This window comes from Centruroides vittatus, unplaced genomic scaffold (genome assembly GCF_030686945.1).
Source record: "Centruroides vittatus isolate TY-2023 unplaced genomic scaffold, ASM3068694v2 contig_417, whole genome shotgun sequence".
In the NCBI taxonomy this organism is placed as follows: domain Eukaryota; kingdom Metazoa; phylum Arthropoda; class Arachnida; order Scorpiones; family Buthidae; genus Centruroides; species Centruroides vittatus.
The window spans coordinates 1,966,479-1,981,927 of NW_027122227.1; the positions used below are offsets into that span (position 1 = coordinate 1,966,479).

At 27.3% G+C, this 15,449-nt stretch overlaps 1 protein-coding gene across 1 annotated transcript; it reads left to right on the forward strand.

Moving 5' to 3' along the window:
- Positions 1-18: 18 nt before the first annotated feature.
- LOC136976676 (centrosomal protein of 55 kDa-like) lies at positions 19-6,942 on the forward strand. Its single transcript, XM_067272035.1, has 8 exons — positions 19-330; positions 3,323-3,442; positions 3,571-3,684; positions 3,905-4,270; positions 5,509-5,613; positions 5,707-5,838; positions 5,920-6,519; positions 6,685-6,942. Exons 1-7 carry the CDS (start codon positions 148-150, stop codon positions 6,190-6,192), a joined length of 1,293 nt encoding a protein of 430 aa, XP_067128136.1. The 5' UTR covers positions 19-147; the 3' UTR covers positions 6,193-6,519; positions 6,685-6,942.
- The last annotated feature ends 8,507 nt before the right edge of the window (positions 6,943-15,449 follow it).

Here is a 15,449-nt window from a genome sequence, read left to right on the forward strand (position 1 = left end):
CTGGGAAAACCCAAACGTCATTGAAAAGTGATGTGGGTTATATAAGTGTATGTGATAGGTTTTCGGAACGTTTTCCGTTGTTTAAATCGTTGAGTTTTAGATATATTTTTTGTTTTCTGTTGTTGCTGATCATCTTTATTTGTTCATATGTGTGCAGAAATGAATACTAGTCAAGTAATTAACGAGGATTGTAATTTACAATCGAGGACGTTTGATGATAATAGATGCGATTCGACCGAATTAGGAAGAAATCTACAAATTACTGCCGCCACATGTACTGTTATGGCTGAGAAATTGATGAAAAAAAGTGCTACAAAAAGAAATCGTAAAGTAAGTTTAATAATCTTATGTTTAAAGAAAGAAAAGAATGATGTGTAAACATAAATCTGTGTGCATAATAACAGTTATTATTATTATTATTATTATTATGCATACAAAATTAATGTAGAAAATGAGTGTTAATATGATTATTAGCACTTAATTTCCAGAATATTTAAAGTTTTCTGTAAAGTACAGAAGTAATTCTGTACTTATTTAAAATACAGTTAAAATTCAGTTCAAATGTAAATTACAAGTCATTGTGATTATCATGTTCTAGAACAATTAATCTAGAAAAAATTGTAGAAAATGAGTAACTGGTATTTGCACATTCATCATTACATAAATATATCTGAAATTTTTGTTTCCTGATTCATTGGTTGCTACATACTTCATATGAATGTTTTGCATAAACATAACTCATAACAGATAATCTGTTTTTCACTTATATATGTAATTAGCACAACCATCCAATAATTACTAAATTAAGGAGTTAGCTGATCCATTCTATTTTTTGAAAAATTTAATGGTTATAATAAAGATTTATACAGAATGAAGCTATTATAAAGTACTTTTTATTTTTTATTTTTAGAGTTTGATGATATTACCTGTCAGTATAAAATACTACAATATTGAAAAGAATATGAGCCATAATATTAATAAGACATCTATGACTTTTGTTAAGATATGCAAAATGTTGCTATTCATCAGTGATTTTGAACAGAAATTATAAGTTATTGAACATTAGTTTGTGTAGTTTAAAAGTAAACAAAAATATATTCTAAAATAATCATTAGCAATGATCTACTAATTTAAAATGTTAGGCCAGATAACCAAGAGGTTAGTAAAGGTGTCAACCTGGCACTCTTTGAGGATCTAGAATGAATCTGGTCTGGTCAGAAAATCCCAGGAACTTTTTTGGGAGGTGATGCATCCCACAAATATTGGGCCTAGTCTCTCACCACCCAGCCAATCCATTGCAGACCTGGTCAAACTCGCAATGGGCTTGATAAAAAAAAAAAACCTTAGTTAGGGTGTCTAGATGTTTCCAATTAACAAGAACTGTGCCTGGTTTTGCTTGTTTGTAATATTTCATTGTAGAATCAGTTTTTGAATAGAGCAATTTTATTAAAACTCCAATATAATATTTCCAATTTATAGATCAATAAATAAATTTTTTAAAAATAACTGATGTTCAATCAGTTTTAGACTCCATTTTCACTGATTCTGAAATGTGTCCACTGTTAGTTTGTAAATGTTATGGTCAGCCTATCTTGTCCATGGGATAAAGTCCAAAAACAAGTCCATAATATTAGACCTTAATGGCTTATTGAATTATTCTTTGCTAAAACAAATGGAGTTTTAATTGTACCGTATTTTGTAATAATTTTTATAAATTTAAGAGCTAATACCAAAAGTGTTTTTATGGGTAACAAAACTGATTTTAAATGAATATATGGTAGTTGCTCAGATATAATTAATAACTGTTCTTGACATGTATACATATATAATTATTTGTAAATATTAAGATTTAAATATTATTTTAAGTTTAAAAGTATATAAAAGCAATATTTTAAATTATTTAAATTATTGTTTTACTATATACTTTTTTTAATTTATTAATATGGACTATTTCACTTGATAGAATTACTTCTGTTGGGTTTCATTATGATTTAATAGTATATCAAATTTGAGTAAAATTGTTAACTATTTCTTTATGATCTAATATATTTTAGACAATATATTGCCTGTTGAGAACATTAGAGACAGAACTTCGAAAATACCATTTTGAGAATTGTTTTGTCAAAACCAGTCTTTTATTCCTACTCAACTATTTGAGTCCTCCAATTGATTCTTTTATTTGCAGCTAGACACCTTCTATTTGAAGGTGTTCTAGTAGGTTAGTTTTCCTTAACTTTCAAATTAGTATACAATTTTTTAAATTGTAGTTATGTCAATAAAGCAGAGAAATTTTAATAAGTTTTGAAGATTTTATGATGGAATAATGACATGAGGCATACATCTTACTTTAAATGATTGGAAGTCTCATGGTGCACATACCTCAAAATCAACAATATTGCAGTTATGTCTGTAATGTTCCCAGTGGGCAATGTTATAATATATAACATAAAATTCATATTTTAAAGAAAGTAAAATTAAATTTTAAATAATAGATTTGTAGATACATTGCTTTATACAGAATAGCATAATATGTGGCATTATTATTAAATGTTTATGTATTTCTATATATAATGATATAAAGACAAAGGTATTACTTGAAGCATTTTATGAAACAGATTCTGATATTTTTCAGTGTTTTGTTACAAAAACAACTGATCAAAAACTTGAATTAATGTAAATATTTATATAAACCATATCATAATTTCAAAATTGACTTATTCTATTATAGCTGTAAAAATTGAATATGAACTGTCATAAATAGTAATAAAAACTTTTTTAAAAATATTGTGCTTATTTTGATATTATCTAAATACTAAAGTATTAAAACAGAAAAGTTATTTGTTTTAATAAGTTTATTTTAATTATCAATGTAGCAGATAATTAATGTTAAAAGTACATAAATTGAAGTTAAAAGTGCAGTCTTCAAGCACGTAATATATATATGTAAACAGGAAATTATAACACATCTTAAATTGACAACGCTTCCTGTTGTCTTAAAATTTATCATTTTAACTAATAGGAATTTCCCTGAATTAGTCATATATGTAAAAAAGTAAATATAGTATAACTTATCAACCACAGTTTAAGTTGTAAAATAGATTTCTTGATAATTTACAAATTTTGGGAATAAAATTGTTGTGAAATTTCCAAACCAGTTACTTTTAGTATAATTGTGCAACCAGATTTTAGTTTGTATGAACTAATGAATTGTTCATTATTAAAGAAAACTTTTTATTGGAATATCTTTCTAATTTTTAATATATATATTACATAAGGTAGCATTGAGAAGTTTATTTATAATTTAATATTTTTATTAAACCAGTGTATTTCTGATCCTTGTGAACAAAGTACAGAAGAAATCAATCATCGAATATTAGAATTAGAAGAAGAAATTCTTGCATTAAAAACTGAGAATTCCAAATTGCGCAAAATACATCTAAATGTAAGTATATATTTAGGACTTTAGTGTCGAAAATGATTCATTAGGTTTATTTATTTATTGTTTAATGAATTAAATTTTTACTTTAAAGATGCATTAATGAATATTTTTTTAATTAAAACTTTTCACAGGAAGTTAAAGAATCAAATCAAGAAACACATTCTAAATGTATATCAGGACAAGAAGATAAGAAGAATTTAGTTCTTCGTGCTGAAAATTTGAAACTAAGACAATTATTAAAAGATGTAAGTATAATTGCTAGAAGAATTATGAAATATTTCATTATAAATCTGTTTTTATATCCAATGTTTATATATTTGTTTTTATCTCCTTTATTAATTTTGTTTGACATCTGTATTTATTTTATTAATTGGTTTTTGTGAGTTTATATATGAGACAAGTTTAATTTCAGTTCTTAAGTATTACATTTCGATCATGTATTTTTTAAAATTTCTATCCAAATAGGTAACTGAAGTAAACAAAAGATGGCAAAAATATAATCATGAAAGACAAGATCATCTACAGCGTCTTCTAGAAGCTATTCATGAACAACATAAACAACCTGTTTCACATCTTCTATTCAATAATGAAGTTCCAATAAAGGAAAGAAGACATATGAAGTTAAAAGCAGGATGTCGACACAGTGATTCACAGTTGGAACATGTGGGAGAACAATCTGCCATACAGCAAAGATATGAAAATGCAGTTAAGGAAATATGTCACCTGAAGAAACAATTAGAAGAATCTAGACAGATTCAGGAAGCTATTATTCATCAATTAGAATTAACCAGAAATGAGAAGAAAGATGAAGTCCTCATGTTAGAATTGCAGGTACTGTTATCCCACGAAGTTCTATTTCACCATTTTAAAAGACAAACTAACCATTCCATTAAGATGATGACTTAAGAGGTCCCAAACTCTAGGGGAGAATAAGAGAGAGAGGTACTCTCTTAAATAATTGGATCAGGAAAGTAGTCAGGATGTTATTTAAGGAAGTGGCATTTTTTGTTTTGTATTTCTGATATTAATCAAAATTTTTGAAACGTCGAATATTAAGAAATTGTCTTTAAACTATATCGTGATTACAAATCTGATCTCAAACAAATGTACTTTGAACTCAAAAATTAATTTACAGTGACCAAATTTATTGATCAGCAATTATATGTGCCCTCTCCTACTCCTCACTGTTAAAACCTCCATTGTCATATTATAAGCATTTTTTAGAATTTAGAAAACATTAGTATGATTTTCAGATTAATTATTATTAATCTGATTATCCAAATTCTTCAATGCAATGTTTAATTTAGGTATCTAATATAAATATGTAAATTAAAAATGCAATATTATACATTAAAACTTTACAATGAAATATTATTAACATTTCATTATAAAGTCGGGGTATTTTTAGTTTTATTTTTTTAGAAAATGAAAGAATGCTTTTATAGTATTAAATAAGCTTTTATTAAAACAACACTATATGAAAACATTACATTAATAAAATTTTGAATTTTTTAATAATGTAGAGATGATAAAATTTTTTAAATTTGACTTTGTCCTTAGTCTTCAGAATTTTGCTATTGTACTACTTACCAGTTATTATTAATATAATAAAATTAGTTCATAGGCATACATATAACTTAATACATACTTCTAATAAACTTACTATAAGTTCCATCGTATTAGTTATTTAATTCTTTATTTGGAAAAAAAAATATTAATGGAAGATTTAGAAAATTCTTAAACACCACTAATACTTCTAACTTGCAGATGTTTTAAAGTAATCTCAATTAGTTTAACAATATAATCAAATAGACTAGTCATGATCATTCCTAGGCAGAGGAGAGAGTAAATTTATAGAATTGTGTATTGTTACTTTCAAATTGGACTAAAAGACTGTCAAAAAATTTTATTCCAATTTTTGATTGACAAAATTATAAAAGCATATATGTAAGATAAATGAAAATTATATATAATTGTTAATTGGAATTTGTGGATATAAAATTTTATCGTTTTAATACATTTCTTAGCAAAATAAGAACTATAATTAAAAGTGATTTTTTTTTAAATAGATAAAGACATATAAAGAAGATTGGGAAGCTGAGAAACAAGAAAGATTGGTTGCACTAGAAAAAATAAACAACTTAAATGAAGAATTGAATGAAACAAAAGTAGAAGTATGTATTTTCATTGTTGATTTATATCATTTTCTTTATTAATTCGTTTAAAAAAATAAATATAACAATTTATTTTCTTAAAAATTTTTCCAGCTTTCTAATTGTAAAGAAAGATTAAAACAGATAGAAGAAACTTCTAGAGGATCTTCTAATTTAGGAAAAACATTTTGGCAGAAGTTGAAACCTTCAGCACCTTCAAGTAGTGGCATAGTTAATAATTTTGAAGTAAGTAAAATGTTCATTTAATTTGTTATAATAATACACTTCACTTTTAAAAAATAATAATAATAAAATTAATCTTTTCAGTTTAATTTGCAAGAGAGAGAAAGTAAACAGTATACAAACTATTCAAATGCTGTTTTAGTGGCTGATAATCCAAGTGAACATAGAAAAAGTTTATCTGCTCCTTCATCATGGGAACCTGTTATAATAGATGAAGTAAACAAATGTTCATTATCAGATGATGACAAAAATGAATTAGAATGTCCTGGTTGTAAGAAAACATTTCCAAAGAATCTTCATCTTGAATTCCTTGACCATTTTGAGGAATGCCAAGCAACATCACAAATTAAGAAATGAAAATAATGAAAATTATGCTACAAGTAATGATTTATGATTAAATTGAAAACAAATTCTTTAAACTGGATATTTTATTATTTTCAAAATAGTAAACTTCAAAAATTACGATAGCTTTTAAATATTTTTAAATTATTACTTGTAGCATTTTATTAAATAGTAATTGATTGGACATAGTCCTCAATTGCTAATAAAAACTGAAATTATTTTACTAAGTTTTTCTTATGACTGACATTCTTGTTCAAACTCTTACCTGGCTAATCATCATAATTGCATGAAGCAAAATAATCCATAACAAAATCCTAAAATATTTAGTAATAAACAAAACAGGTAAGTTAAAATAGTTTGAATTATTTTTTATTTTTTAAAACTTCTAGATTAACTTATTAACAACCAGTAAAAAAGTTCAGAATTTTGTTAAATAAAATGATGCTTTATGCAATTATAGTAATCTAAATACATTCAAATTAGTAACAATATGTTTTTTTTTTTCAGAAAACTGCAGATTTTATCCTCAGAAGTTACTAGTAAAAGGTGATGAAGATACAAAGTGATTAATTGCAGCAACGTCTGAAGAGTATTTTGCTTTCTACAAATTTCTTCTTTAATTACAGAAATGAAATTTGTAGTTAAGTAATCACATTAGTTATTTAAATAATTTATATGATTTATTTAAATAAATCATTTTTAATATTGAATAAATTTAGGTTAAATTTAATTGATGTTTTTAAAAAATTTTAAATATTGGAAGAGTAATAAGTGTATATACTTTTGTATAGATATGTTTACATTGATTTAATGTATATATGTAGCTTAATAATGGAAATATGTTATATTTTTTTTTTCTTTGGAAAAGAAGATTTAATAGGATTACAAGAAATGCAAATACATGTTTTGTATAAACTTACATTTAACATAAATGGAATGCATGTTTGCATCTTATTTATTTTTCATTTTGTGTGAAAGAGAATCTGTTGTACAGTTACTATAAATAATTTGTAAATGTACTGTATAAAATTAATACAAGTATATTAATTTTATGAAAATTTCATAATATTGATAATATCTATTTATATTTTTAACATAGCACTATTATTTCTATAAGACTTTTTTTTAATTGAAAAAATAAATAATATTACAATTCAATAAAATCAATTTTTATGTACTGTACTTCATTTTAAAGTATTTAGTTAAACCAACTAGGTTACAATTTGGATAGAAATTTTAAATTTCCATACATATATTTTAAAATTTTGTTACTTAAATAACTTTAAATTCAAAACAAAATGATTGGTATTGTTCAAAGTTCCTACTAAAATTTATCAGATATCCTAATAATGTTATGAAAAACATTAATCATAGTGTCATGACAGATGAAATTATTTGAATTATTTTTGTTAAATAAAAATATTTTAAAAGTATATTTTCATACTTTTAAAAGTTATTTCAATAGGGCTTTTTCGTTAATCGATTATATAAGCATTAACAATTGCTGTGATGTAGATTTGTGTATTTCAGCCTTTTTCTTATCGCAGAGCTGTAAAATTGTGACCCGAGTAATTAATTATATGCAATTATGAATTATTTATACGCTTACGTGTGCTTATCTATAGTTATTGTACGTAACAGAGTACGTACAGTAACTACATTACTATTTAAATGCCACCCATAATCAACTGCCCCGGCTTGAATGCGGTCAAATATTTTTCTGCTGACCGGCGGTAGAAAAATACTGATGTAGATTAATAAAACAAAACTTAAATTTGTTTTGAGTTTCATCAAACAATAATACTGTTTAACAATGGCTAAAACTATTCATCTGAGCAAGAATATACGTTTAAAAGAAATACATTTAAATAAGTAACTTCGTATCATTTGAAAATACGCGTTTTTGGTCTTAAAGTACGAAATATACAAGATAAATAGGCGTAAGATTTTGAGGCAAAAAGTAATAAAATATATTGAATCAAATTATTTTCACCGTAACGGATCAAACTGTCATTAAACACATTAGCTATATCAACTTCAAATTCTGGCACCAATGGCTAAGGCAGGAATTTCATTGTGTAACTTTTAAGTGACAAAAATTAAAATTGTATTGTCCTCGGAGTTGACTCTGCTGCTTACAACTCCAACGACAATCGTCATGGACTTCGGGCTACGCATCAATGCAGCGGAAACACGGACTTCTTTCTCACGATTACGCTTCTGCTGCCAATGGTTACATGATAGACCCCATTTTTTTTAAATGTGTAACACCAGCGCATTATGCAATCGCACTAACACGCCTTCTTAAAACCGTAAACTCGTGTTTTAACAACCGTATCACATTCAAGCTTTGCTTATTAAAGAGCACACGACGCTTTGCTCGTGGTCAATTCAATCTTCATTTTTTCATGTGACGAAACTACCCAGTGAAACTCCCACATTACCTCGTCGTTGTGGCAGAATTAGAAGTTGATACAGGTACTGTTTATTATAATAGCTTTCAAATTACCCAAATGTATTAGTCTGTATAGTGTAAGTAAATCATTAAGGTTTATAGTGAGATTTAAAGTTAAATACATTCTAACAAAGGCTAATTGTGCATTTTAAACAGAAGTAAACAATACTTTAAGAATTTGATACATAATTTTTTTAAACGAAACATCTGAAATAGCTCTCTAAAATCGGAATTTTCTTCTATGCTCTGATTCAGATATTTCGCAGAATAAAATACCTGTTTCTTGGCAAATGCGGTATGAATTAGTATAATTTATACACATTTGTATACCAAGCTATATAAAAAGTAAATGTAACACGAAATGTCATTCTTCTTTTTTTGTTAATTAAATCAAGTAGGCTAGTACATAATAAAATCAAGCAAAAAGTTACATGGATTTTTATTTTAAAAAATAACGTATTATTAATCATAATAAATAACATTGTGTGTGGTGCCATCTCATATCTCAATAAAAAAATCTCATATTTTTAATTATTATAAAATGGCAAAAACATTAATTTTGAAGGTAGTGACGAGTGGTTTTTTTTTTTTTTTTTTTTTTTAATTGTAAGGGCTAATAACGAGTAAAATCTTCATTAAGTTCAATCTCTCTCGAGATTTAACACGTGACACCTCTATCGTGCACCCCTCGACCATCCTCCACCAAAATTTAATAGCATCAATGCCTCTTATACGCAAGTTACCATGCCGAAATTCGTTTCTTAATCTTTACCCCATGCTATGATATTAAGCGAAATAGATGTCAACAAAGAATTTTTTCAGTTTTTTTTTTTTTTGAGTTAAATCAATTTAACGTTAATGGTTAATTAACCATTAACGTTGAATTATAAGAAAAACTATAGCATATTTAAGGATATTTAATTATTTATTGACTATGGTGATATAATTTTTATTTGCAGCAAATGATATATATGTTTTTATGCAAAAGCCAGCTTATGGCAATATAATTTTATTACGAACTTAAACCTATCTAAGAAACTTCTTGCTAACCTACAGAAATGACTAATTAATTTTTCTAATCAATTTACAATTATTTCTTTGCTGATGAATAATCCGCAACAGTTAAGAAATATATATATATATATATATATATATATATATTTACATCGCGCCGTCGGATATATCGCACTTTTTCTGGATATATATATATATATATATATATATATATATATACATATACAGTAGCCCCTCGTTATATCGCGCTTGTCGGGAGACAGAAAAAGTGCGATAAATCCGAGATTTGAAATGTTCGGTGCGAACGGGGTATAAGGCTCTAGTTTAGTAGTATTACAGAGTATAATACGTATATTTTAATATATTTAAAAAAAAAATAAAACAAAACCACTGAGAAATGTTCCGTGTGTTTAACAAGGTTCGAAAAATGAAAATTTTAACAACGGGTTCGGCCGAACCTGTGTGAACCCGCTGAATATCACCACTGAATATACTTAACATTAAAGTGTTAAGCAAAGATAATCGCATAGCAGATGAAGAATTAGAAATGCATTTTCAACCAATTATCCTCGCAGTCTAATTTACATAAACAAAAATGTGTGTATTTTTAAAGATATAATAATTTTCATTGATCACTTACAAATAGCTAGCTTAGGTTATTTTGGTGAGCAATATTAACATTTTTACAATGACTTTTTTACCTTAGTAACAGATAATCATTACATAGCACCCTTCAAATTGCTTCTCACAAATTCTTATTCATTATTTCTATATAGCATACCATAATGATAAGTTCTTTTTAATATTAATTGTTTAACATTAATAATTTTATATATATAATATATATATATATATATATTAATAACAATAATTTAACAATAAATTGTCATAATAAAATATTATTGAAAAAGATTTTTATCCCAAAGAAAAACCTTCCTCATTGTTTGTTCAATCATCACTAGACTGGGTGGTGCCAACATTATATATGGGGTATGAGAATAGCTACAACCCAACTGCATATCAGGAGCGTTATGAAAGAGCACGTAACCAGGAGAAACACAGCCATTTGTAAGATAGTTATGGGTTTCTAAAGATTTGTAAGTTTTCATTTATGAAAGTGTGTAGTAGTTTTTCGTCAAAACCAGTTTATGATGTCACTAAATTTTACTTTAGGCCACAACTCTTCATCTATAACGAAGATTCTGCCTTCGTATGGATCGACACCTTGACATAATGAAACTATCTCTTCATATAAAACAGAATCTCGTCCTGTCAGAATACGAGAATGGCCGTCATAAAAGCATTTTTTAGCTTTATTTATGATATAAAAATATTGCAATCTAAGTTTAAATAAAAAAAAGCGCTGCCAACCTGTTAAATAACAAACCACGTGCAAGCTAAGCCAGCGGAAGCTAGATTACATACATGGCGAAGGGGCGGAGCTAACGTGCGTTTTATCACGTGTCATGACCTACGTAGACCTAGAAACCTCTCTATTGGTCTGATGCCATATAATCCGTTCTCTTGCTCTCTACTAAAGTGAACGATGTACTCGCCATGTTTCGTGTTTTATATATTGATTAAATGTTGTTATTGATTGTTTTTCGTGCTTTGTGTAATTCCTGTTAAATGTCATGTTTATTTGAGTTAGAAATTATTTATTAAAAGATTTTTAATCCATGGATCCATTTCCAAGAATAGCTTCGTGTTTTGAAGAAAATCTAGATTTCATAAGTACAGAAATAAAGGGCGTAAAGACTTCTATAAAGATATAATTTAAAATTTTTGCTTTCTTAAAATATACAAACCAGATGTTAAAATTATAACGAAGAATACAAAATTTTTTCTTCGCTATCCACCGTTTCAGTCACGATTAACAACCAAAGAAAGAAAAAAAAACACAAATCTTCACTTACAGAGACGATCTTTTCTTTGAGGCTACTCCTATGTAAATTAAATGTAAATTGGTTTAAAAACATCTGGCGACGATACCATAAAATAAATGAACTATGTGTGGCCATTTTAAATGAAGTCATATGTTATTTTCTTTCCATGTTCATGAAAAGAAAATGGCCATTTTAATTTGCCAGAAGTTATTTAATTGTGAAAAATCCAAATTAAAAATTCGTTTAACTAGGTATAATGATATAACTCTCTTAAAAGATGAGTTGTTATTGAATAAAATATGTAGAAAAAGCAGATTTAATTTGTGATTCTCTCTTTATTGTTACTGAAACTTAGAAAAAGAAATTTTTGTAGTTTATTACTGAACAATTAAAATTATTTTTATACTAACTCAAAGGCCACTTACATACTAATTTGTTATAATGTATTAAGAACTCTAAAATATTTTTAAAAGACTCTTTTTTTTTTTTTTTTTTAACTGTCAAGTTGTCAAACAGATGTTACATTTGTTAAAATTTATGTTATTTTTTAATTTAGAAAGAGACATATAAAGTATAGGATATTATATATATTACATATAAATGAGACATATCAGGTTATGAAAAAACTATTAGTCATGAATAATTGCCATCATTCAATGTGTTATGATAACATCACTTCTCGGAAATATGAAAGAAATGGTTGCTTTATTACCTGTAAAAAATTCGGATGCTAATTTTATGACAAAGACGTCATCAAAAATAACAAAACTGATTTAAAATGATGGTTTTACAATAGTTGCAAAATTGGTAGGCAATAATCAAATTAATACAAAGTTATTTAAATATTTTTTTCAAAAATGTATCCACCTGAAAATGCAAATTTAATAGATGAAATTAACTTGAATAGTTGTCAGCAACAAGTTTTACCTATTGAAAATCCACAGAAATAAACGTAATCCTATACTTTTAATTGTCGATGTAAGTTCATGTATTGAAATGTATTTGAAACAATTGGATATGCCAAAAAAAAAACAGAGAGAGAGAGAGAGATGCGGAGATTTATTTTTCTATCCGTTTAAATCAATATGTTTGAATAAAATTAAGTATGCTGTTAATTCAGAAAATTACAGTCTTCCTACATGTATGAAAAGTCAATATTCTTGTACAAAAAATAATTGTAAAAAATCACAAATGGAAGTTCTTTCATATGCCAGGCTGCAATTTTTAATCATATTTTTAATTTATTTAATTTAAAATATAATATATGCTATTTACCTCAAATTAGTAATGGCTTGCCCCTGTACATCATACTTTTCCTTCAACAATAGAGTCGTGCCGGTCATCTGTCTAACATCTTTCAGGGGAAAATTTTTGAATCGAAATAACGTGAATTTCAGTTTGTATCGGAAGTTCGTATATAGTTAATCGGGGCCTCCTGCTCCTAAGATTTCAATATTCGGTCTCGTCTTTTATCTATCTAACGCCTTCTAGAGATTAAGGAAGACGGACGGACGACAATGGTAATTTATGTTATAATTTTTTCAAATTGCATCTCAATAAGTATAATTTAAATTAACATCTAAACAACAGTTTTTCTTGACCCGTTTTTTATAGATCCGTCAATCAAAAAATCCTCTTATAAGTCCTACTTGTAAACAAGGTCGAAGTAGACAATATAAAAACAAAAAGTTAAACATTAAGGACACAGAGGTAAAAAGAATCAATCAAAAAAACTTTACAATATTTTGATATTTAATTAAGAAATACACAATAAAGGATGTATTAAATCAACGTCCCTTAAAGTTCTTTTACTGATACTGCTCATAGATGTTTTAATGTCATACTTAATTATTGTAGGTGCAATGACTTTAAAGCATAAAGTAAAGCTTGATTGAAGCCTTTTACTGTAACGAGGCTTGTTTCCTGATTTATTATTAAGGCGACATTGCTTCATCCAAACCTTACTGTAGTTGTGGTCAGTGTAATGTGCAGGTTTATTCACATGTTGAATCTTACTGTCAAATCTGCTTTCAAGTCGCCTTTATTTTTATGTTTTCATTGAGCTTTACTTTTCAACCAGTTTCCACCAGATTTTTATGGGATTTTTAATTCGTCACACAATCAATCAACACATACTGTCAACTTAATTTTTTGACCCAGTAAAATTATATTTTATAAGTAATTTATATTTAGTTTTGAGTTAAGGTTTTGGTTATTTCTGATGAAAAAATTAAGGGTGTCCACCAATGGCTGAGTGGATAAAACCACTAAACACTAATAGTCGTGGGTTGGCGAGAGCCAACGGGCTGGTTACGTGGAGTTTTCCGAGTTTTATTTACGTTAGTAACATCTAAATAAGTTCCAGTTGCCCTTAAAATTTCCCTTAAAAGACCTCCAGGGAGGCATTCTCCTTCCCAAATTGCCCATGTGTAACCAAATAAACCTAAACCCAAATCTGATCAAAGATAAATGTAGACGATAACATTAAGAAAAAATTTTCAAAAAGATAATCAAAATTTACTTAGAAAAATGCTTCAGGAAAAAAATGAATAAAAAGTAAGTTATCATTATATAATTTTCAAATTAATAATTCAAAAAATTAATTTTTATTATACAGGGTCATTTAACATCCCTTCCACAGAATATAGAATGTACCCAAAGAATGTACATTGAGCACATTATCTAACGTGCATAACTCTGTAACCGTTCGTTGTAGGTCAATAAAATGTTTCAGCAATCAATTCTTTGTGAAATTCTGACCTTAAATGATTTGTCACATGATCCCCTTCCCATTTACAGTTTCGGAGTTGCGTTCAACATGGTGGTCGTGCATTAATCTGTTTCCTCCTTGATCTAATGTGTTCCTGACACGAGAGAATTGACTTTTGGTACAGTACATTCTATATTCTGTAGTAGGGGTGTTAAATGACCTTTTCCACCCTGTACAATTTCTAAATAATCGTCTATTTATGCAGCAATTTAAATTAAAATTGTTATAAAAATGAAATACAGTGGAACCTTGCATAACGAGCAAAACAAATTTGTAGAAAATGAATCGCTTAACTGCCTACGGTCTAGTCAAATTAATTAATTTTTAATATTTAATTACAGCCTTTACATAGCCCAAGAATTTGCATATCGTTTGGCGTGTTTATCAGACGTATTATCTGTGATTTTTTTTTGTTTTCTGCAAATTGAATTCACATTTCAGGTCGGTCATTCCGTACTAGAAGATAAGACGAAGATGATTCACGCTCCTTAACAATGTATATTGTACAATTTTCTTTGAATAAACGTTATACATAAAATATTTTAGTATTTTTTCGGCGTTGAATGCATTATCGTATTCTAGAACGAATTATGCTCGTTAAGCGAGGTTCCACTGTATATTTATGAATAAAAATTTTTGAGGTATAGCTAAGGTGGGTATGGACTAAACTTTTTCTTATTGTCTAAAGTGCGGAAAGGGCAAAAAGTGAAAAAAACAACACAAATTATAAACAGAACCAGGGCTTTGAGAAAGGGTTCCAATTATAGCTCCGGTTCCGCTCCAGGCGAATCTTCCAGCTCCTGCTCCAGCCAAACATTTAATTTTAACTGCAATTGTTCGAATCAAGAGTACCTTATTCACTTTTACTAATTTACTTATAATCTGTTTCTACTATTTTACATAAACAATAGAAATAGATATTTTGATTACATATGTAATTTTAGCATTTTTCTCAGCTCTATCAAACTGTAATTAAAGGGGAGGAAGTTATAGAAAAGAGAATGAGATACTAATAAACAATTAAGTAGTAACTATTCATCAGTTATTTGCCATCATTACACCTGCACCTGATTGAAAAGTGTTTCAGACTATTGTTACAATTGTCATCTTATATTAGAAACTTTAAAATATTACAATGTTAATTTTG

What these genes read in the sequence shown, in the direction of transcription:
- LOC136976676 (XM_067272035.1), top strand. Translation starts at nt 148, where the DNA reads ATGTGTGCAGAAATGAATACTAGTCAAGTAATTAACGAGGATTGTAAT. An exon ending in TGCGCAAAATACATCTAAAT is followed by an intron (nt 3,443 to 3,570) that starts GTAAGTATATAT and finishes AACTTTTCACAG; the next exon opens with GAAGTTAAAGAATCAAATCA. An exon ending in TCCTCATGTTAGAATTGCAG is followed by an intron (nt 4,271 to 5,508) that starts GTACTGTTATCC and finishes TTTTTTAAATAG; the next exon opens with ATAAAGACATATAAAGAAGA.